This window comes from Xenopus tropicalis, chromosome 9 (assembly GCF_000004195.4).
Source record: "Xenopus tropicalis strain Nigerian chromosome 9, UCB_Xtro_10.0, whole genome shotgun sequence".
In the NCBI taxonomy this organism is placed as follows: Eukaryota; Metazoa; Chordata; class Amphibia; order Anura; family Pipidae; genus Xenopus; species Xenopus tropicalis.
In genome coordinates this window covers 41,790,297-41,813,801 of record NC_030685.2, presented here as the reverse complement: position 1 = coordinate 41,813,801, position 23,505 = coordinate 41,790,297, and the positions used below count along the sequence as shown (strand labels likewise).

At 41.5% G+C, this 23,505-nt stretch overlaps 1 protein-coding gene across 1 annotated transcript in view; it reads right to left on the bottom strand.

Annotated features, from left to right (window-relative positions):
* Positions 1-22,797, bottom strand: part of arpc1b (actin related protein 2/3 complex subunit 1B) — a 62,927-nt gene extending 40,130 nt beyond the window's left edge. The window contains exons 1-2 of the mRNA NM_001006823.1: positions 22,669-22,797; positions 13,845-13,910 (exon numbers count right to left, since the gene is read on the bottom strand). Of these exons, the coding sequence (NP_001006824.1) occupies positions 13,845-13,908 (64 nt within the window). The 5' untranslated portion in view covers positions 13,909-13,910; positions 22,669-22,797. The remainder of the gene's footprint in view (positions 1-13,844; positions 13,911-22,668) is intronic.
* Between the last annotated feature and the right edge of the window lie 708 nt (positions 22,798-23,505).

Here is a 23,505-nt window from a genome sequence, read left to right as displayed (position 1 = left end):
GGGAATACAGGGTTATGGGAGATAGCTCTTAGTACTAGTTGATCCAGGGACTGGTCCGATTGCCATCTTGGAGTCAGGAAGGAATTTTTTCCCCTCTGCGGCAAATTAGAGAGGCTTCAGATGGGGTTTTTTGACTTCCTCTGGATCAACTAGTAGTTAGGCAGGTTATATATAGGCATTATGGTTGAACTTGATGGACGTATGTCTTTTTTCAACCCAACTTACTATGTTACTATGTTACTATACCTTCAACTGCAGATGTGTGGAAATCATTTCCCCTAGGTAAACATACACATACTTTTTGGGGGACTGGGTGCCTTTGTAACCAATGCAACAGGTGTACACATTTTTACTGTACTAAGCATTCTTTGCTCTGTTTTATTGCCCAGTGTGACTAGCTTAAACACTCTTCATTACAAACAAATGAAACTGTTTCCCCCAGCTGGAGTGCAGGCTCTATTAGCCCACATCTCTGGGTGATAGGTGCCCTTTCAGATGTTTTTTTAATTTGAAAGTTTTTATTGATTTTTCTTTTATGCAGAAGAAAAAAGGTAAAACAGTCAACAGATTTGTTATACATTTCAATCGCTTAATTTACTTTTATGCAATAAAAAAATACGAAATTGGTAACAGAATGGCTTAGTTCATTTTTCTCTATTTTCACGGTTATTTCTTTTTTTCTTCTATCAGGCTGAGGTTGATTGAATGGTTGTAGGGAAAAGATAACGGGAAGAAAAAAAGTAGTAGGTAGAAGTTAGTGGGGTAGGGGGAAAGCGTTGAGGATTACCAGTTCTCAGTTGGTTTCTATGTGCCTTTCAGATGTTTTTAAATAGTACCAAATTACATGTTGGATGAAAAATGATGTAAATTGCAAAGTTTGGGGCAGTAATAAAAAATACTTCCTAAAATTGCTAACTTTATCAAAGATTTGCAGTTTGGAATCTTAGAGAAGAGGCATCAAACTGTTAAAGTTTACTGTTAATGTATTTCATGTATTTATAGAACATGTGGGGAAAAAAAGATGGGTCAACACTGTGGCACTATGGTTAGCGTGGGGGCAGGTACCTGATGCAAGCGGTGACTAGGCCAGTAAAATACTTTGGTAAAAACACTATAAGCACTGCTGCCTAGGTAGGTTTGATTCCGTTGGAGCAGGGACTGATGTGAGTGATGTATAATCACTGTAAAGTACTGCTAAAAAATAATGGGTATTATTAAGGTATACCCCCTTGTTCAACATAAGTTTAAAGGGGGTGTTTACCTTAGTTTGACAAAGACATTGATATTCTAATAAAAACTGCAATTAGTTGTCATTTTTTATTCTTTGTGGTTTTTTAGTTATTTAGCTTTTTAGTTCAGCAGCTTTTCAGTTTGGAACAGCAGCAATCTGGTTGCTAGTGTTTTGTTTACCTTAGCAACCAGGCAGTGGTTTGAATGAGAGACTGAAAGATGAATAGAAGAGGGGTTAAATAAAAAAAGATAAGGAATAAAAAGTAACTAATAAAATTGTAAGCTCACAGAGCAGTAGTTTTTGGCTGCCGGGGTTTAATGCTGATTTGAAAGCTGGAAAGATGTACAACAGAAGTGCAAATAATTAAACTAATTATAGAAAATAAATAATGAAGATTGTAAAATTGATGTGGATAGGATATGTAACATACAAAAAGTTAACTTAATTAGATAAGTAGGCTTTTGGCAGAGAGCCCAGAATACTTAACAGGCAACACTTGCACTTAGATACAATTGTAACTAATAAGCTAAACAGGTCTCTTTGGGGAATTAAGGCTGATGCCACACATAGAAGCGTTTTTCCACTTGCGGAAAATATACACCATATGCTACCTGTGTCTGCCCCTGAAATAATGCGATACGCTCAGGTGCAGGCAAATGTAGCTGAATTAAGCATAAAAACACAAGGCGTTGAATTCTCTCGCATTTTTATGCGGATATCGGCTACATGTACCTGTACCCTTGCATCTCTCATTTATTCCGGTGCAGGCAAGTAATATATGGTACGTATGGCGCATATTTTCAGCAATCGTTTTTCAGCTTGCCGAAAATATACGCCATACGTCTGGTGTGGCTTCAGACTTAGACTTGTATCTTAAAGAGCAATTTTATCTTTTTAGTAAAATTGTAAGACTCATGCCACACAAAGCGTATGGTGCATATTTTCGTCAAGCCGAAAAACGCTTGCAGAGAATATGAGCCATACGCTTGAAACGCCCCCTTACCTGTGCCTGCATCTGAATGAATTGAATACGCTCAGGTGCACTGTCTTCCATTTTTATGCGGATATCGGCTACATGTGCCTGCACCCAAGCATAAAACAAAACCCCAAATGCCCCCGAACGGTGTTCAAACTTTAAATAACCTGCCAAATTTTGTAAAATTGTAGTGGTATTTAGGGGGTGTGATCTCAAAAAAGGGCATGGTCAAAAAATATTCTAACAGCAAACAAAAAGAACATTGATTTTGTGCTTTGTCCAACAGAGTTAAAACTTTACTTTTATTACGAGTAAAACCATAAAATATTTGTCGACACCTATTAAATGTGTCAACTGTTGTATACAAAGTTAAGACCAATTAGTAATTCAGCACATGTCCGGAGTGCATATTATAATAATTAGTGCATACCAATATCATTTCCAGGACATGTTCAGAGTGAGGGCTAACGTGTAGGAGTGACATATATATTTATATAGCATCCAATGTACAAGTATAGGTAGCTTAACTGCACCTGGTGTTTGTGATTTAACGTTCAGGTTATTAGCCCTTATAGGGAAATTCCCAGTACACACACATAGGCAAGGGGAAAGACAAAGGTAGCCAAGGGGAACATGTAAGGGGGGAATTAACACGATTCACAGACGAATATATAGTCGGTAGATACAAGGGGAGAGTCAGCTGGTATTAGCACTAATAAATATCAATTCAAATCATTTAACATGTCATTCTGACATCAGTAGTAGGAAAACTTTTGGAAGGGGTAATAAGGGATAGGGTACTTGAATACATTGCAGTTCACAATACTATTAGTTTGTGCCAGCATGGTTTTATGCGTAACAGATCTTGCCAGACTAATTTAGTCGCCTTTTATGAGGAGGTGAGCAGGAACCTTGATGCTGGAATGGCAGTTGATGTCATCTACTTGGACTTTGCTAAAGCGTTTGATACAGTACCTCACAGAAGGTTAATGATCAAATTAAGGAATATTGGCCTAGAACATAATATTTGTAATTGGATAGAGAGCTGGCTGAAGGATAGAGTACAAAGAGTGGTTGTAAATGGAACATTTTCTAATTGGACCAGTGTGGTTAGTGGAGTACCGCAGGGGTCAGTCCTTGGGCCTTTGCTGTTTAACTTGTTTATTAATGACCTGGAGGTGGGCATAGACAGTACTGTGTCTATTTTTGCTGATGACACTAAATTGTGCAAAACTATAAGTTCCATGCAGGATGCTGCCGCTTTGCAGAGCGATTTGACAAAATTAGATAACTGGGCAGCAAACTGGAAAATGAGGTTCAATGTTGATAAGTGCAAAGTTATGCACTTTGGTAGAAATAATATAAACGCAAACTATCTACTGAATGGTAGTGTGTTGGGGGTTTCCTTAATGGAGAAGGATCTAGGGGTTTTTGTAGATCACAAGTTGTCTAATTCCAGGCAGTGTCATTCTGTGGCTACTAAAGCAAATAAAGTGCTGTCTTGTATAAAAAAGGGCATTGACTCAAGGGATGAGAACATAATTTTGCCCCTTTATAGGTCCCTGGTAAGGCCTCACCTTGAGTATGCAGTGCAGTTTTGGGCTCCAGTCCTTAAGAAGGATATTAATGAGCTGGAGAAAGTGCAAAGACGTGCAACTAAACTGGTAAAGGGGATGGAAGATTTAAACTATGAGGTGAGACTGTCGAGGTTGGGGTTGTTTTCTCTGGAAAAGAGGCGCTTGAGAGGGGACATGATTACTCTGTACAAGTACATTAGAGGGGATTATAGGCAGTTGGGGGATGTTCTTTTTTCCCATAAAAACAATCAACGCACCAGAGGTCACCCCTTTAGATTAGAGGAAAGGAGCTTCCATTTGAAGCAGCGTAGGTGGTTTTTCACGGTGAGGGCAGTGAGGTTGTGGAATGCCCTTCCTAGTGATGTGGTAATGGCAGATTCTGTTAATACCTTTAAGAGGGGCCTGGATGAGTTCTTGATCAATCAGAATATCAAAGGCTATTGTGATACTAATATCTACAGTTAGTACTAGTGGTTGTATTTATAGTTTATGTATGTGAGTGTATAGATTGGTAGGTGTGGGTTAGGTGTGCTGGGTTTACTTGGATGGGTTGAACTTGATGAATATAATGTATCGTGTTATAGACACGAAAAAGACAGAACTGGCACACCTCTTATTGTTAAAATTTAACTTTTACTTTCACTAGTTAAAAATGGTAGGTTAAAATAGATAGAAAAGTCAAGAAAAGTTTTGAAATGTTACATATCACACCTTGAAAAAAGTTTCAATTCTAGCTCTTATCCTCCTAAATAATGTTGCTTGGGAAGTATCTTTATCTATTATAATTGGTTACTTTTGTATCCTTGCTAGTCTGCGTGTTGCATATGCCAAAGGAGAGCACGGTCTTTTCATTCAGGTACGTATTGCTAGTCTCTGCACAAAAGGTCAAAAAATAAGCACACCATCCATTCAATAAATTTTAATTAACCCTTCGTGTGTCGTGTGTTTTATTACTTAAATAACCCTTGTTGTCCAAGGGCTCAGGTGAGTATTGGACTATATTTAATTTGGTCCTTATTTACTGGGTTGCTGCAGACTTATCAGGTAAATATCTTATTATACTCTGGTAAGTGTAGTTCTAAGGTTCTTGTGCTAGATGGAACTCCTAACTATAGACTCATTCTGTTTATTCCCTGGTGCAGCTCAAGGATATGTGTACTATACAACATCAGACTCGGAATCCGTTTACAGCACAGCATTTACAAATTCCTCAACCCTATGTTATAGCACATCGGTTGTAAAAGTAGGGCTTACTATTGGGCCCAACTGGGTGTTGAGTCTTAGTTAACCCTTATAGTCTACTTTTAACAACAGGTTGATGGCAATTACAGTGATCAAAATCTCTATTAGAGATTCAGTAACGATTACTTATTTTGTCACAGATACTCATAAAAATACGTATAGGAATCACATTCATATTTACTGCCTCAATATATGTTTATAAGGATCAAGTTCACGTCATAACCAGTGTATGGTGCACTACTATTAATTATTTTCTTGTACGGCATATGAATTGCGTTCAATTATAAAGATTCACTGTATTGCCTGTATTGGGCAATACAGTGAATCTTTATAATTGAACGCAATTCATATGCCGTACAAGAAAATCATTAATAGTAGTGCACCATACACTGGTTATGACGTGAACTTGATCCTTATAAACATTGCATTATACATTGTGAAAAAGCAAGTTTTAACGTCCCCACGTAAATAATGTGAGCACTATTAAGCTTATAGCGATTACAAATATATTGAGGCAGTAAATATGAATGTGATTCCTATACGTATTTTTATGAGTATCTGTGACAAAATAAGTAATCGTTACTGAATGGGTTAAACAGCGCTATCGCAATGAATGATTCTACCCTCTTGTAAAAAAGGTGCGGATGCTACGATAAGCGGATGAGTCCGTCCACCTCTAATAGAGATTTTGATCACTGTAATTGCCATCAACCTGTTGTTAAAAGTAGACTATAAGGGTTAACTAAGACTCAACACCCAGTTGGGCCCAATAGTAAGCCCTACTTTTACAACCGATGTGCTATAACATAGGATTGAGGAATTTGTAAATGCTGTGCTGTAAACGGATTCCGAGTCTGATGTTGTATAGTACACATATCCTTGAGCTGCACCAGGGAATAAACAGAATGAGTCTATAGTTAGGAGTTCCATCTAGCACAAGAACCTTAGAACTACACTTACCAGAGTATAATAAGATATTTACCTGATAAGTCTGCAGCAACCCAGTAAATAAGGACCAAATTAAATATAGTCCAATACTCACCTGAGCCCTTGGACAACAAGGGTTATTTAAGTAATAAAACACACGACACACGAAGGGTTAATTAAAATTTATTGAATGGATGGTGTGCTTATTTTTTGACCTTTTGTGCAGAGACTAGCAATACGTACCTGAATGAAAAGACCGTGCTCTCCTTTGGCATATGCAACACGCAGACTAGCAAGGATACAAAAGTAACCAATTATAATAGATAAAGATACTTCCCAAGCAACATTATTTAGGAGGATAAGAGCTAGAATTGAAACTTTTTTCAAGGTGTGATATGTAACATTTTAAAACTTTTCTTGACTTTTCTATCTATTTTAACCTACCATTTTTAACTAGTGAAAGTAAAAGTTAAATTTTAACAATAAGAGGTGTGCCAGTTCTGTCTTTTTCGTGTCTATAACACGATACATTATATTCGTAATTTTTCAATACTGAGCACCCTAACATATACCACTGCAGTGCGAGGTTCTCTTTCTACTTTATATACGGGTTGAACTTGATGGACACTGGTCTTTTTTCAACCCTATGTAACTATGTAACTATGTAACTATGTAACAGCGATTCGCTCGTCAAACCCAGGCTCCTATCAACTTCCACCACCCCACACTGTAACCGGCTTTAACAGGCCGATCGGATACAATTAACTACCATTCCCCAAGTAAAATTCGTTACCCCAGCACGTCCCCTCACCAGGCTACACTCCCCACAGCAAACCCCTTACCCAACTCGTATCTGCGGCTATCAAGAGCCGCTCCCATATACGGCGCAGTTAGGACTCGGTCCCCTCACATCTAGCTGCGGCTATCAGGAGCCGCCTATACACAGCACAAGTGTGCCGGACAATTTAGCTCAGGGGGCTCAAACTCAATTTACCTGGGGGCCGCAGGAGGCAAAGTCAGGATGAGGCTGGGCCGCATAAGGGATTTCACAAAAAATTGGCTTTCAAGGGATAATGCAAGGCACGGCGGGCGGGAGCTGCTGATTGCGGAAATGACGTTATGCCATCATAACAGTTATTATGGGAAGATGTTCTGTGTGCACAATTAGCTCCTTAGCAGCTAATTGTGCACACAGAACGTCTTCCCATAATAACTGTTATGATGGCATAACGTCATTTCCGCAATCAGCAGCTCCCGCCCGCCGTGCCTTGCATTATCCCTTGAATCGCAATCCAGTCATTGCTTTTGAGAAGGCGTTGGTGCGGGCCACAAATTACTGTACCGAGGGCCGCAAATGGCCCGCGGGCCGCGAGTTTGAGACCCCTGAGCTAACTGACTCTCTAACACGGTAGCGCCCACCCCGCCCTACGCGTTTCGTCACGTCCATGACTTCATCAGGGGAAAAAACGGGGGCGAGTCAAAAGCCCTCCAATCAATAAATAGGCAACAATCAGTGACGTAGGTTAATGGAGAAAGAGTAAATAGCGCCATCTAGTGGCGAAAAAATATATCGTAGTAATGGGAGAATACACAGCCAGTCTCAGTAAATATACCAGCAACGAAACAGGGATTAATCCAATTTACTTAGTCAACCTGTGTTGGAAGGGGATCCAGAATACAAGAAACCGACCATAACAATATGAGGGGTTATGCCAACACTCATAGTTAAAATTTCTCCACAAATTGATCATAATTAAATCCAGAACCACTCAAATACAGCCAATCAAGTTTTAGAAATAAACGGAGTGTAGGTAAATCCCTCATTCAGACCAAGAGTTTTTAGACCTCAAGCGATAAATCCATTGGCATTCTTTTTTCAGTAAAAGCTTGTTAATATCACCTTTCCTAGCCCCTAATTGGACCCTTTCGATGCCATAGAAGGAGATAGCTCGTATATCAGACTGATGGAAATCCCTCACATGTCTGGCCAATGGTGTATCTTTTTTGAGTCTGATAGTACTAATATGTTCCAGAACTCTCTTTCTGAGTTCCCTGAAAGTTTTCCCTACATACAATTTGGGACAGCTGCATGCGCCAACATAAATTACCCCCGATGTTCTGCAGTTAATAAATTGTTGGATATCATATATTCTTTTAGACTGGGGGCTCCCAAATTTCTTTGTTGGCTTTATATACTGGCACGCTTCACAATTGTGACATTTAAAGCAGCCCAGAGTAGGACTCAGGAAATGTTTCGGTGGGGTAATATTGTCAAAATAATGACTATGTACAAGTATGTCTGACAAGCTCTCAGATCGTCTTGCCACCATTACAGGCATTGGTGGTAGCACTTTTTCCAAATCACGATCACCTTTCAAAATGCCCCAATGCCTACCCATTATGGTCTTAATCTCCCCCCACTGGTTGTTAAATGTGCCCACACATCTAATCTCTTGGGATTGACGCGTGGGTTCACCAGTAACCTCGCACAAAAGTGTGTCTCGGTCCATGGACAGAGCCCTCTGATAGGCTCTTTTTAGACATCTTTTGGGATATCCCCTTTGTATGAATCTTCCTCGCAACTCCCATGCTTGTTTCTTGAAAGACTCCAAATTGGAGCAATTCCTTCTCAATCTAAGATACTGACCCATAGGGATACCTTTCTTTAAAGGTACGGGGTGAAAGCTAGTGAAGTGAAGAAGGCTATTGGTGGACGTGGGTTTCCGAAAAGTTGTAGTTTCAATCTTACCCACATCAGTGATATTTAAGGATAAGTCCAGAAACGACAAAGTGTCCCCACCAAACTCATATGTAAAATGTAATCCCAAATCGTTACAATTGAGCCGGGTAATCATATCCACAAATTCGCACCGTTCACCCCGCCAAATCACCAAAACATCATCGATATAACGTTTCCATAACGCTATCTGGGAAAGGTAGATATTGTATTGAGGGTCTAAGGCTATGTGATTTTCCCACCAGCCCAAAAACAAATTCGCATAACTCGGGGCATACGCACTCCCCATTGCCGTGCCCCTAATCTGGTGATAAAACTTACTGTCAAAAAGAAAATAATTATGAGTCAACACAAACTGAAGCAGCCTAATCAGAAAGGAAACCCGTTTCTCACTATAACAGTCCACGACAGAATGTCTCAATGCCATTATCCCTTTGGAGTGTGGGATACTCGTATATAATGCCTCCACATCGATACTGGCCAGGGAGCACCCTGAGTTTATTTCTAAACCCTGTATTTTTTGGAGAATATCTTTAGTATCCCTAAGATATGATGGTAAAGCTTGTACATGCGGGGCTAAGTGAGAATCCAAATATTTGCTGATATCCCTAAAGAATTTCTTTGTTTTCCACTCTCTCAGGGTCTTACGTAAGCTCTCTACATTTAATCTAAGTTTCTGTTCTAAATCTTGAAATTCTGGTTCATCCTTGAATGATTGTGCTTCCTTAATAACACTTTCCAATGACTGATTAGACTTAGCAAGTGAAGTAGATTCAAAATATATCGTAGTAATGGGAGAATACACAGCCACACAGTCTCAGTAAATATACCAGCAACGAAACAGGGATTAATCCAATTTACTTAGTCAACCTGTGTTGGAAGGGGATCCAGAATACAGGAAACCGACCATAACAATATGAGGGGTTATGCCAACACTCATAGTTAAAATTTCTCCCTAAATTGATCATAATTAAATCCAGAACCACTCAAATACAGTCAATCAAGTTTTAGAAATAAACAGAGTGTAGGTAAATCCCTCATTCAGACCAAGAGGGTTGACTAAGTAAATTGGATTAATCCCTGTTTCGTTGCTGGTATATTTACTGAGACTGTGTGGCTGTGTATTCTCCCATTACTACGATATATTTTTTCGCCACTAGATGGCGCTATTTACGCTTTCTCCATTAACCTACGTCACTGATTGTTGCCTATTTATTGATTGGAGGGCTTTTGACTCGCCCCCGTTTTTGCCTCTGATGAAGTCATGGACGTGACGAAACGCGTAGGGCGGGGTGGGCGCTACCGTGTTAGAGAGTCAGTTAGCTAAATTGTCCGGCACACTTGTGCTGTGTATAGGCGGCTCCTGATAGCCGCAGCTAGATGTGAGGGGACCGAGTCCTAACTGCGCCGTATATGGGAACGGCTCTTGATAGCCGCAGATACGAGTTGGGTAAGGGGTTTGCTGTGGGGAGTGTAGCCTGGTGAGGGGACGTGCTGGGGTAACGAATTTTACTTGGGGAATGGTAGTTAATTGTATCCGATCGGCCTGTTAAAGCCGGTTACAGTGTGGGGTGGTGGAAGTTGATAGGAGCCTGGGTTTGACGAGCGAATCGCTGTTAAATTATTTGAATTGAGATTTATTAGTGCTAATACCAGTTGACTCTCCCCTTGTATCTACCGACTATATATTCATCTGTGAATCGTGTTAATTCCCCCCTTACATGTTCCCCTTGGCTACCTTTGTCCTTTGCTTTTCCCCTTGCCTATGTGTGTGAACTGGGAATTTCCCTATAAGGGCTAATAACCTGAACGTTAAATCACAAACACCAGGTGCAGTTAAGCTACCTCTACTTGTACATTGGATGCTATATAAATATATATATGTCACTCCTACACGTTAGCCCTCACTCTGAACATGTCCTGGAAATGATATTGGTATGCACTAATTATGATAATATGCACTCCGGACATGTGCTGAATTACTAATTGGTCTTAACTTTGTATACAACAGTTGACACATTTAATAGGTGTCGACAAATATTTTATGGTTTTACTCGTAATAAAAGTAAAGTTTTAACTGTTGGACAAAGCACAAAATCAATGTTCTTTTTGTTTGCTGTTAAATCTATAGGTGGGAGACACCCTGTGCTAGTCTGACCTCATGCATTTTTAGGTGTTTTGAGTATTCTTTTTGGTGTTTTCAAAAAATGTTCTCTTTTCATTTTGTCTTTACATTTTTCAAATGTTGGGAGGTATGTTGTGTCACCAAATAAATTGGAAGAGCTGTCCCAGAATGCTGTAAAATCTGTTTATGAAATATAAATGGGTAAGAATATATTTGGTGAATACTTGTAGCTTCAGTTACCATAACAGGGTTTAAGTTTTGTTTGCAAGTATTGAATACACAGTGATAGAAAGAATTATTTCATGTTAAGTTTGCCGCAAAAGACACAAGTAATATAGATTGTAGACCTAAATAAATTAAAATATGCTATACTGCTGCCAGAATAAGATGTACTAACAACAAAGTTATTCTACAGTAAGAAGGATTATATTTCTAAACTGTACATTAGATAAAACGCTGAGCTCTGTAAAGAAAATTCCCATAATGCCATGCTCCTGCACCAAGACTGATGTACTTGCTCAGTTATTAAGACTATGAGGAAGCTTCCTGCTGATTGGGGGGGGGGGGGGGGTTGGAGAGGAGAGAGCTGCGTGTCTCTGAAGTGTTTCTGTGAGTGCTTATGGCTGTATTCACATAGACCTTTCTGATAAAGCTTACTTAGATTTTACCGTTTCTCCTTTAAAACACTAGAAATGCTTAATGTTTCATGCCCATTCCCGCAAAATACTCTTTGAACTTCATAAATCAGCTACAAGAATGTGAACAGTAAGAAATTCACATGCAGGATGTAATTGATCAAGCTCATTATCTGATTGGTTTATTTTAACTATAGTGGTTTTTGCAGGCAGCAAAGACACCCACATGCTACAGTGTTCACAAGAAGTGCAGCTAATGTGCAATTGTACTTACCAAAAAGTAAGTTCCTTAGAGATAAAATAAATAAAAATTAGGCTTTAACTTCTCTTAAATTAGCTCTTGCTATAACTAAAGAAAAAATATAAAAAGGTGAGGCTCAAAGAAATGTACACATGCTATTAAACAGATACAATCAGATATTATTTAAAAAAATAACCTAATCAAAACTAATTTGATCAATAACAATATGGCATGAACCCTCTATTGTAATACACAAGTTTTTGCACCCTGTTTCATCTAAATAAACAATTTTCGTAAAAATATATATTTTTTGTGTAGCATTGGGTAATCCTAAATAGCCATTTTAAGTACTTAAGGGCAGCCCCGGGTCACACACAAACAAACCAAGGGTTCACATAGGAGCCTATTTATTATGCTGCGTAAAACGAAGTGTGCTGAAAAAACTGTATATTTTACAAATGTTCAGGTGGAAGAAAAAAAACACTAGAAAAATTATGCCTTTTTTACGTGGGAAAGCCTGCTGATGTGTAGCAACTTTTGTTGCATAATAAATAGGCCACATTCTGTAGATATGTTTGATCACCTTAGTAGTAATATTGGTGTGTAGGCAGCCATCTCAGTACCATTGTGCCTTATCCTCAACTTTCAGAAGGAGCCAGTGCTACACATTATAACTGCTTTTAGATTGTTTCTCCTACTCCCATGTAACTGGAGGAGTCCCAAGCCAGACTTGGATTTTTTTACTATTGAGTGCATTCTGAGCTACCCAGGGCCGCCATCAGGGGGGCACAGGGGGGACAGTTGTCCCGGATGATTAACGCATTAAAGGGGGCCCGGCCGTTATACAGTTTTTAAGCACAGGCCCCCTTTTAAGATTTACAAGCCCTTGGGTCATTGGTGGTCAGTGGGTGTTGCCGGGGCCATAAGAAGAGGACGCAGCAGGGGGTGCTAAAGGATGTTGGGGACGATGCTGGGAGGAAGCTGGGGGATGCTGCATGGGGGGAATGGGCTATAGTATGAGGACACTGGGGGATTACCAGCAATGTTTTAGGGGGTCCCTGCCCTGGCACCAATGCAAAACGTAACCCCTGGCTACCAATGTTTTAGGGGGCCCTGGCTACCAATGTCTGTGTCTTTTGTACTGATGGGAGGGGTCACTGGGGTGGGGGGAGGAGGGGCCAGAAAATTTTGTTGTGAGGGGCCCGTGATTTCTGATGGCGGCCCTGTTGCTACCTTCCCATTATTCTGCTGATTAGCTGCTGGGGGGAAAAGAAAGGGTGGTAATATCACTCCAACTTGCAGCATAGCAGTAAAGTGTGACCGATGTTGATCAGAGCAAAGTCACATACAGTGACTTAGATCGCTTACCTTGTACCCTGGGCTGGTTCCCCTGTTAGGAGAAAAAAGCACCAGCCCAGGGTACTTGTAGTGAGCACTTCCTTTTTCTTCTGCCGGCGAAACCGTGGGCCCGCGCATGCGCAGTAGAGTGAAAAGCCGACTTTCTTGTTTAAGTTCGGCTTTTCACTCTACTGCGCATGCGCGCACAAGCGAAAAGGAAGTAGGAAGCGCTCGCTGCTACCCCGGGCTGGTGCTGTTCTCTTCGTACAGGGGCACAAGCCCGGGGTAAAAGGTAAGCGATCTAAGTCACTTGGGGGTGCCTAACATTTTGGCACCCCCAAGTGACTTAGCCTTTCCTTCTCCTTTAAGTCATGAATCAGAGCCATGCCAAGTAGTATATCACCCAAGGCAATACTACTTGGCTCAGCACTCTGCCAGCCTGCCCTATGCCCCGGTTGCATCCCCCAATACCAAACCTTGGCCCCTCTACACACAGTGTTGCTAGCTTGTTTCCTCAGTCCTCATCCCATCTTGCTTACCCCCAGGCAGGCTGACTGATGATCACACATTGGAACTGAACCCTAGGTACATGCCTTTATTGCCTATCCCTAGTTCTGGCTCTGGTCTGACAATTAGTGATAAGTGAATCTGTCCCGTTTCACTTCGCCAAAAAATTTGCAAAACGGCAAAAAAATCCGCAAAACGCATTTGTCTTGCGACTTTTTCCACTAAGAATTTTCTCAGAATTTCTGCAAAAACATGACATGTTTTATGACTGCTAGGATTCATTTGCTAAGGGATTCAAGGACACTTACGGGTTGCATCTTTGTTCCAAGCATGACAGGTAATGGGCTCCAGTAGAAAACTGTGGTAGGCCATTTCTGCGTGAAGAAAATATAATTTTAATATGCAGGGAAAAAAAATCATTTTTCTGGCAATATAGTAACATATTAACATAGTAAGTTGGGTTGAAAAAAGACATACGTCCATCACGTTCAACCATAATGCCTATATATAACCTGCCTACTGCTAGTTGATCCAGAGGAAGGCAAAAAACCCCATCTGAAGCCTCTCTAATTTGCCGCAGAGGGGAAAAAATTCCTTCCTGACTCCAAGATGGCAATCGGACCAGTCCCTGGATCAACTAGTACTAAGAGCTATCTCCCATAACCCTGTATTCCCTCACTTGCTAAGAATCCATCCAGCCCCTTCTTAAAGTTATATAATGTATCAGCCAGTACAACTGATTCGGGGAAGGAATTCCACAACTTCACAGCTCTCACAGTAAAAAATCCTTTCCGAATATTTAAATGGAACCTCCCTTCTTCTAAACGGAGTGGGTGCCCTTGTGTCCGTTGGAAGGACCTACTGGTAAATAAAACATTAGAAAGGTTATTATATATAGTTATCATGTCACCTCTTAAGCGCCTCTTCTCCAGTGTAAACAGACCCAACTTGGCCAGCCTTTCCCCAGACTTTCCATACCCTTTACCAACTTAGTTGCCCTTCTCTGGACCCTCTCTAACTCAATCATGTCCCGTTTGAGCACTGGAGACCAAATCTGAACAGCATATTCTAGATGGGGCCTTACCAGCGCTCTGTAAAGGGGAAGAATAACCCCCTCCCGTGAATCTATGCCCCTTTTAATACAGCTCAAAACCTTGTTTGCCCTTGCTGCTGCTGCCTGGCATTGCTTGCTACAGCCAAGTTTATTATCTACAAGGACTCCAAGGTCCTTCTCCATTATGGATTTGCCTAGTGAAGTCCCATTAAGGGTATAAGTGGCTTGCATATTTTTACATCCCAGGTGCATGACCTTACATTTATCCACATTAAATCTCATCTGCCACTTAGCTGCCCAGATTGCCAGTTGGTCAAGATCCTGCTGCAATGATGCCACATCCTGGATAGAATTGACTGGTCTGCAGAGTTTTGTGTCATCTGCAAACACTGATACATTACTCATAATACCCTCCCCTAAGTCATTTATGAACAAATTAAAGAAAAGTGGACCCAATACAGAACCCTGAGGGACCCCACTGAGAACCTTATTCCAAGTAGAGAATGTACCATTAACAACCACCCTCTGTACCCGATCCTGTAGCCAGTTTTATATCCATGTGCAAACGACTCCACTAAGACCAATAGACCTTTGCTTTGGCAAAATCCAAATAAATTATATCTACTGCATCCCCACTGTCCAGCTTCTTACTTACCTCATCATAAAAAGCAATTAAATTGGTCTGACATGACCTGTCCTTCATAAAGCCATGCTGATTACTGCTCATAATGGCATTCTCCAGTACATAATTTTGTATGTGATCCCCTAACAAGCTTTCAAATAACTTGCCCACCACGGATGTCAAACTTACAGGCCTTTAATTGCCAGGCTGAGATCTTACTCCCTTTTTAAATATAGGAATGACATTCGCCTTCTTCCAATCCCTAGGTACCATCCCTGATGAAAGCGAGTCTGAGAATATCAGAAACAAGGGCCACTGTAATTCTGACCCTAGCTCTCTCAGTACCCGAGGGTGTATTCCATCTGTCCCAGGTGCCTTGTTTACATTTATCGTGTGTAACCCTTTAAGCACCATATCCTGTGCCAACCACAGTGTAGTTGGAGCTGAGGCAACAGTGCAGCTATTGGGTGGGACTTGGCACTCTGGCTCCTCTACTGTATACACAGAAGAAAAGAACTGGTTAAGCACATCTGCCTTTTCTGTATCCACTGTAACCATATTGTTACTATAACTCAATGGGGCCACACCCTCAACCTGCATCTTTTTACTATTAATATACTTAAAAAACTTTCTGGGGTTAGTCTTGGCCTCGGCCGCGTTGTGCTCCTCATTTTCTATCTTAGCCTTCCGGATTGCTGTTTTACAACACTTGTTATAGTGTTTATATTCATTAAACGCAGCTAATGTCCCCTCTGACCTATATTTCTTAAAAGCTTTCCTTTTTCTCCCTATTAACTTCTTTACCTCAGAGTTAAGCCACATAGGGTGATTCTTAACACTTCTACTTTTTCTTATTAATGGAATAAATTGAGAACAGTAATGATTTAATATCATTTTAAATGGCAACCATTTCGGCTCTGTGTTTTTATCAGAAAACATAATGCCCCAATCTATGCCCTGAAGCGCTGCCCTTAAGGAGCTAAAATTTGCCTTCCTAAAATTCATTGTCTTTGTTGCCCCCAGGGCCGGATTTAACTTTTCGGCCCCCCGAGGCCGGCCCCCCCCCCCCCCCCCCGAGTGCGCATGCGCGATGCCCTCTCCCCCCGAGTGCGCATGCGCGATCAATGCGCAATCGCACATTTAAATTCCCATACGGAGCAGTGGGGAGAGGTCCCGACTGCTCCGTATGGGAGCCAAATTTTAAAAATTCTGTTGCGGCGGGGCGGCATGCCGCCCCTAAACTTGTGCCGCCCTAGGTCTGGGCCTTTGTGGCCTTTCCACAAATCCGGGCCTGGTTGCCCCCGTGTAAATTTGTTTCCTTCACCAAACATCAAATGAAATAACATTATGATCACTATTACCCAGGGGTTCAACCACTTGCACATTTGCTATACGTTCTGGGTCATTAGAGATCACTAGATCCAGTATAGCATGGTTCCTGGTTGGCTCCTCAACAACCTGTGACATAAAGTTGTCATGCAGCAAGTTTATAAACTTGTTCCCATTTACTGTCCTGGCAGTACTATGGCTCCAGTCAATATCAGGATAATTAAAATCCCCCATTATTATCACTTGCCCCAAACTAGCAGCCTTTTCTATTTGCAACAGGAGCTGGGCCTCCTCCTCTTCGCTTACATTAGGGGGTCTATAGCATACCCCTACAATTAGTTTGGTAGATTCTTTACTATCTGTGAGAAGCTCAACCCATAAGGATTCAGCTCCCTCTGTTACCCCCATCACTTCCTCTTTAATATTAGCTTTTAATTCCTGCCTAATGGACACACTCCTCCTCCTTTTTCTATTGCCCCTGTCCCTCCGAAACAATGTATAACCCCCAATATTAACTGCCCAGTCATGAGACTCATTCAACCAAGTTTCAGCAACACCAATCACATCATATTTCCGCTCCAATGCCAGTACCTCCAGCTCTCCCATTTTACCAGTCAGACTCCTTGCATTGGTAAACAAACATTTAATACTGGTACCAGCGTGAGAATGACATGTAAACAACTTATGGGCCTCCCTGCCATTATCGCTATCCTGAAGCAAGTCTCCTCCCCCATTTTCTCTTACTATGCCCACTACCTCATCTATCCTGTCTACCACAGAATTTCTCGCTGCACCCTCCCCCCCACTCCTAGTTTAAAATCTCCTCCAACCCTCTAGCCATCTTTTCCCCCAAAGCAGCTGCCCCATCATCATTGAGGTGCAGCCCATCCCTGGCAAAGAGCCTGTAGCCGATTGAGAAATCAGTCCAGTTCTCGAGAAACCCAAAGCCCTCCTTCCCTGCACCAATCTCTCAGCCACGCATTAATCTCCCTAAGCTCCCGCTGCCTTCTTAACGTTGCTCGTGGCACAGGTAATATCTCTGAGAAAATTACCTTGGAAGTCCTCGCCCTCAACTCCGCACCTAGCTTTTTAAAATCGTTCTTGAGGACTTCCCCCCCTCCTCTAACTTTGTCATTGATACCTATGTGTACCAAGACCGCCGGGTCTTCCCCAGCCCCTCCCAACAATTTGTCCACTCGTTCCCCCACATGCCGAACCCTAGCACCAGGCAAGCAACACACAGTTCGCCACCTTTCTAATAATTTAATCCCCTACAACTATAGCCTGCCTTCCCTTCCTAGCACTACTCCCCCCACCTGTATTAGAGGTGCCGGCTCCCAGGGTGCTCTGAGAGTCAGCCTGCTCCATGCATGCTAGCTCAGAGCTGCCTTCCCCAGCATCTTCACCTAAAGCGGCAAATCTGTTGGTTTGTACAAGCTGTGAACCAGCCCCCCTACCCTTGTGTCCCCTACTGCCCCTCTTAACTGTTACAAACCTGTCTCCCTCATTAACCTCCACTGTCCCTTCTCCCCCCCACTACACCGGCCCGTGCCAGTGGTTGCTCAGTGAGCCTCCTGTTCTCTCCCATGTTTGCAGCTGCCCTCAGTGCTGCCAGTTCCCCCCTTAGATTCTGCACCTCAGATTCCAAGAGGAAAACCCACCTGCATCTCTCACAAGTAAATGATGCATGGAACTGCTGCTCCAGGACCACATACATGCGACAAGATGCACACTGAGTAACACCAGCAATCATACTGCAACTCATATTGCCACTGGGTACTTACAGTCTTCCGAGTGCAATCCCTTGTATAGTGCCTTTTTAGTTTCAAACACCTTTTTGTTTTTAACGCCTGCCAATATAGCAGGCTATCAGAACACTTCCCCACACCCTGATACAGCAACATGCACAAAGCTACTCTCCTTCAAGCTGTGCTAGGGATTGACACAGGTTAGTAAGTGAAGGGCAGGGGGCACTTAGAAGAAAGGTTTACCAGTAGGAGAGTGACCCTTAAAACTTTGTAGGTGACTGTTCAAATCTAATTTCTGATTGGTTGCTATGAGCAACATCATGGGTGATTTGGTGGCAAGTTTTGGTTAAATGAAAGCAAAATTTACTACCAAATAAAGCCTCCTGTAAGCTGATAGTGTGCAAAGAGACTACCAAATAGCCAATCTTATTTGGCACCTCCATGAACTTTTATTGTGCTTGTGTTGCTTTCTCTTGTGCTTTAATGCAGTCCTTGATCTAATGGCCTACATAGCTGCAATTAGGATCCAAAGAAAGATCTGCACATTTAGTAACCTCACCAAATGAGCAGATCTTCATTTGTTTGAAGTCCTCCCTCATCTCATTCCATTCCATTGTGAAGTGATGGATTCTGGGACGTTTTGTACATAATATGTGCACCGCAGAAAGCAAAGGGACGTTAGGTCCATGGAACTATAACTTGACAATGGAACATTGAAAGTAAGAGAGAGGTTCTATGACATGGTGAGCCTGAGATGGGTATGGAATTGTTTGGTATGAGTATCATGGTTTACTTTTAATTTGTGTAATCAGATAGGTCTGTAAAAAAGATTTATTTCTGGAATTAAATCAGTTTATGCACCTTATCTGCATAAGCCCAACTAAATGATCTTGTGTCAAAAAATGGCATTTATTCCATTTAAGTGTGAAACCTTGGCACTACCTTGGTTCTGTAAACAGTTAAAGGGAGCTTTATTTACTCCATAATACTTAAAGCCCCAGATAAATTGAAGGATTTTTCTTTTTAGTGGAAACAAATAATATTGACTCAGACAGGGAGGGCTCTGAACAAATAAAGGAGTTTGGCCATTTAGACAGATGAGGCAAGTCACCAATCAGATTGTTTCATATTTACTAGGGATGCACTGAATCCCGGATTAGGTTCGGGGTTCGGGCCTAATCCAGCCTTTTTTTGATGGGTTCGGTTTCGGCCAAATCCACGGTAACGGGCGAACCGAATCTGAATCCTACTTAGCATAAATTAGAATATGCTAATTAGCACCCAGAAAGGAGTTTTAAGGAATTTTATTTGTGTACACGGCAACTTTCAACCCTTTCCAATCTTAATTAGCACATGCTTAATTAGGATTCAGTTCAGGATTCAGCAGACTCCATCAGGGTGGGTTCGGCCAAACCCAAAAAAGTGGGTTCAGTGCATCCCTAATATTTACCCTTATTATTGTGGTTCTCCAGTAAAAAGAAAAATAGGCAGTGGTACTTGAACACTTTATAAAAGATTTCTGCATATTCCTCGTTAAACAAGTCAAAAATATAATGTCTGTTGTTTAATTGGTTTCTCATCTCATTCTTAAAGTTGTTTGCATTTGATGGTATTCACCAGTTTAATATTCCATTTACAGTCTACCTGAGTCTAGTTACAAAGAATATCTGAAAATCTTTTTAAAAATGTATATGAAATTTTGTTGTGTATCAACTAAAACACATTAATTGATACATTGCTGAATTTCAGAGCTTTACCACCATCAACTTCTCTTTACCTTATTAAAGGGGATATGTTATGCAATACTCATCTTCAGGTATATTATTCTTCCCTTCTCACAATAATGATGCAGAAATATACATTTTTAAAGCATTTTACCTTTTTGGCAAGAGCTGCAAAAGAGCTGCATGAGTCTAGGCTGAAACTAGGAGTGTCTCTTCATTCTCTCACAGGAAGTGGTCACACCACTAAACTCTGCATTAGAGGGAAGTTTCTAATCTACCTTCCCTAGCACATTTACACACACATCAGTAGCGCCTCCCCATTACTGCCTTCCCCATGCTCACTCACTGGATTCACTCTTGATTTGGATTCTAAGGGCAGTTGCAGATGGGGAGATTAGTTGCCCCGCAAACAAATCTTTGTTGCTGTGGGTGACCAATCTCCCAGCAATGCCATCCCACCGGCAAGAACGTAAATCGCCGGTGGGATGGAATACGCGTCGCTACGATTTCCCAAAGTCACCTGAAATTTTCCTCTAGTCTAGAGAAACATGTACTGCATGAGTATGTGTGCATGTTCCAGGGTCACTGATCCTCTGGCTGTGTCAGAATGACAGTACTGCACATGCCCCTTTTATTTGCATTTTCCTGATCGGATTGGCCAAAACATGTCAGCCAATCCGATCAATGACCAGCAAAGGAATGGAAAAAGATTACTATGCTCAAAGGGTGAGAGGCCCCTTGGCTTGCAGAGAGGAAATATGAAAATCTATGCAGTGCGATATAACTACCTATATACATACATACATACATATACACACACATACACACGGTATATTTAGAAACTGTAGTAGACTTAAGGAATGGTGATCCAAATTACAGAAAACCAATTATCTGGAAACCCTCTAGTCTTCAGTATTCTGGAGGTTCAGAGCTGTCAACGTGACAGCTAGACTAGCCAGGGGAACTGTGCCCCCGAAAATTTTCCCCGATACCCGGCAGCAAAGTTACACATACTTTCGGAAGTGCCGTCACGCACACACACAAAATCGCTACTGAAGCCAAAAAATTCTCCCTGTACATGTGCAAATGCATCAAGTGACATCACTGAATGTTTAATGCTCGTCTGAAATTCATTGTAGGAATTCATAAGACTACTGCTGGGGGAAGGGAGAATGGGGCAGAGCCTTTAAAATTGGGTAACTCTCAAAGAAATAAGGGGAGTTGACAGCTCTGCAGGCTCCATACTCGTCCGTAGAGAATATTTTGGCATATTGAAGTGACTTTCTCTTTAACACTTATAGTTCTACTATACTATCCAACTTGTGATTTAAGGTTTTCTGCATCAGCAGGGATATTTTCAGGGCCGGATTTCCCCTGAGAACACCCATAGGCCGGTGTCCCACATCGCCCCCAACCCAAATTATTCGACTATCAGTCGCTATCCATTCTCACCCAAAATTTCAGCAATAAGACAACAATACAAGGCAAACCAACTAGCCAAGGCCCAAGACAGAGGCATAAGGTCTTAGGATGTTAATTGGCAATAATTTGGGGGCCAGTCATGTTTTTTTTCGTTGCTTAGGCAATGTTTTATATTGGAGGGGGCACCAAAAATGAATAGTAATATAGATAATTATCAATCTCTATCCATCTTCAATTACACAACAATATAAGGCAAGCCAACTAGATAATGCCAAGACACAAAACAGAGGTATATACCAAAAGGCACAACAAGTTAATAAAATAAATAAGTCCAGGACTAACAAAGTGCAGACAACCGAGTTAGGTACTAAGGAAGGGTGGGCAGCGAATCCGGCTGCTGCTGAAATGTAACATGAAAAGCCACTCATCTCTCTGCAAAAGCACATGCACACCTTATCCGTGGAGAGAGAGAGCTGGTTTGAGGAAGCTATAGGAATATTCTTTGTTTTTTTTTCCATAGTAAACTGGCACACAAACTTGATACTTAAAGGGGTTATTCACCTTTGAGTTAACTTAACGGGCCCTTAGGATGAAGATACATGGAGCTACTTAGTAGCAGCTACTTGTCACAGCTACTAAAGAAAATACCCTGCCATAGACAATACTGATTATTGCCTCTGCTAAAACACACAGAGACACAATTAGCAGTAAACGATCAGCATTGTCTCTTTTAGTAGCTGTGACAAGTAGCTCTGCGTGCCTTTCACCCTTAAAGAGGAGTATTCCTCACTGATTGAAAAGTCAAGGCGTGGTTCCTCATGCGCATTTTAAAATGCATTGAATTAGAGCAATAAAGTAAGAAGGGTGTTTTTTGTTTTTTTAAGTTTAATGTGGCTAGTACTAATAACTCATTTCTTGCAGGGTTCCCTTAAAAGATTTTGCAATTGGTTTGATCCGGGCAGGTTGACTTTTCAAACTTCAGTAGTAACTTTTGTTTAAATATTTTAATGATGCTCACCAAGTCCACAGGGACAAAAGTAAAGGTTTCGGCAGAGAAGCAGGTATAGGAAGATATATAAGACACTAACAGCACACAGAGGAAGTTGAGTTCTCCATGAAGCTACAGGATACGCCCTAACTCAGAGCAAATATTTAGTACAAGAGAAATTTCTGCACCGTCAGTTAGGATCAACAGAATCCAAGTAGCACAAAGATATTGCATGAAATACTCACTTGCTCCTGTTAGTAGGTACAGGGAAAGACGGCTGCTGTCCGTGGACTCTGAGCAGTCAACACAGATGCAGCGGAATGCTGAATGTCTGGAACTTGTATCAGACTCTGCCCAGGCTTTTTGCTACTTCCTTATGTGGGGGTGGGGAGTGCAAGCTCAGAGACAGAGGAAAGCATTACTAACAGTAAAACCCTCCCCTCAGCTTACTGCTCCTTAGGCTGATGAAATCAGCACAGGGAGATTGCTGGAAAATTTTAATGTAATACATTTTTGCATAGATTTTGGAAAAGTATTGGTCCAGGGCCTTTTTGGGTTGAATTGGAGTGTGGCGAATATAAAAGGACATTATCATGTAAATATGCATCTAGGGCCCCTGTAATAAAAGGGTTAAATGTGGAATCTGCCCATGGCCTATTGATTTTAAGGGCTCACTGTCCCACTATGACCTCTTTAACTTAATTGTTCTAAACCAAGGAGGGAGTAGGAGGAGGGCAGGAACTAAAGACAGAGAGAGCTCAGTGTGTCAGGGGAGATCTAAATTCAGAACTTCAGATAACTGTGCGTCAGTGCCCAACATATGTATAATAATACTCAGTGCCGGATTTCAAATCCTGGCGCCCCTAGGCCGCCCATGCGCGAACAAACCCACCACCCCTGCGCCGCGCCGACGCAAGCATGCATGCACGGGCATTTAAACTCCCATACGGAGCAGTTGGGAGGAAAAAATAAAATCCCAATTCCAAATAATATCCCAGAATTATTATGGATCAAATACAATGTCAATTCCATGAACATTCCAAATGCTATCTTTTATTTATTTTGCTCCGTATGGGTGCAAA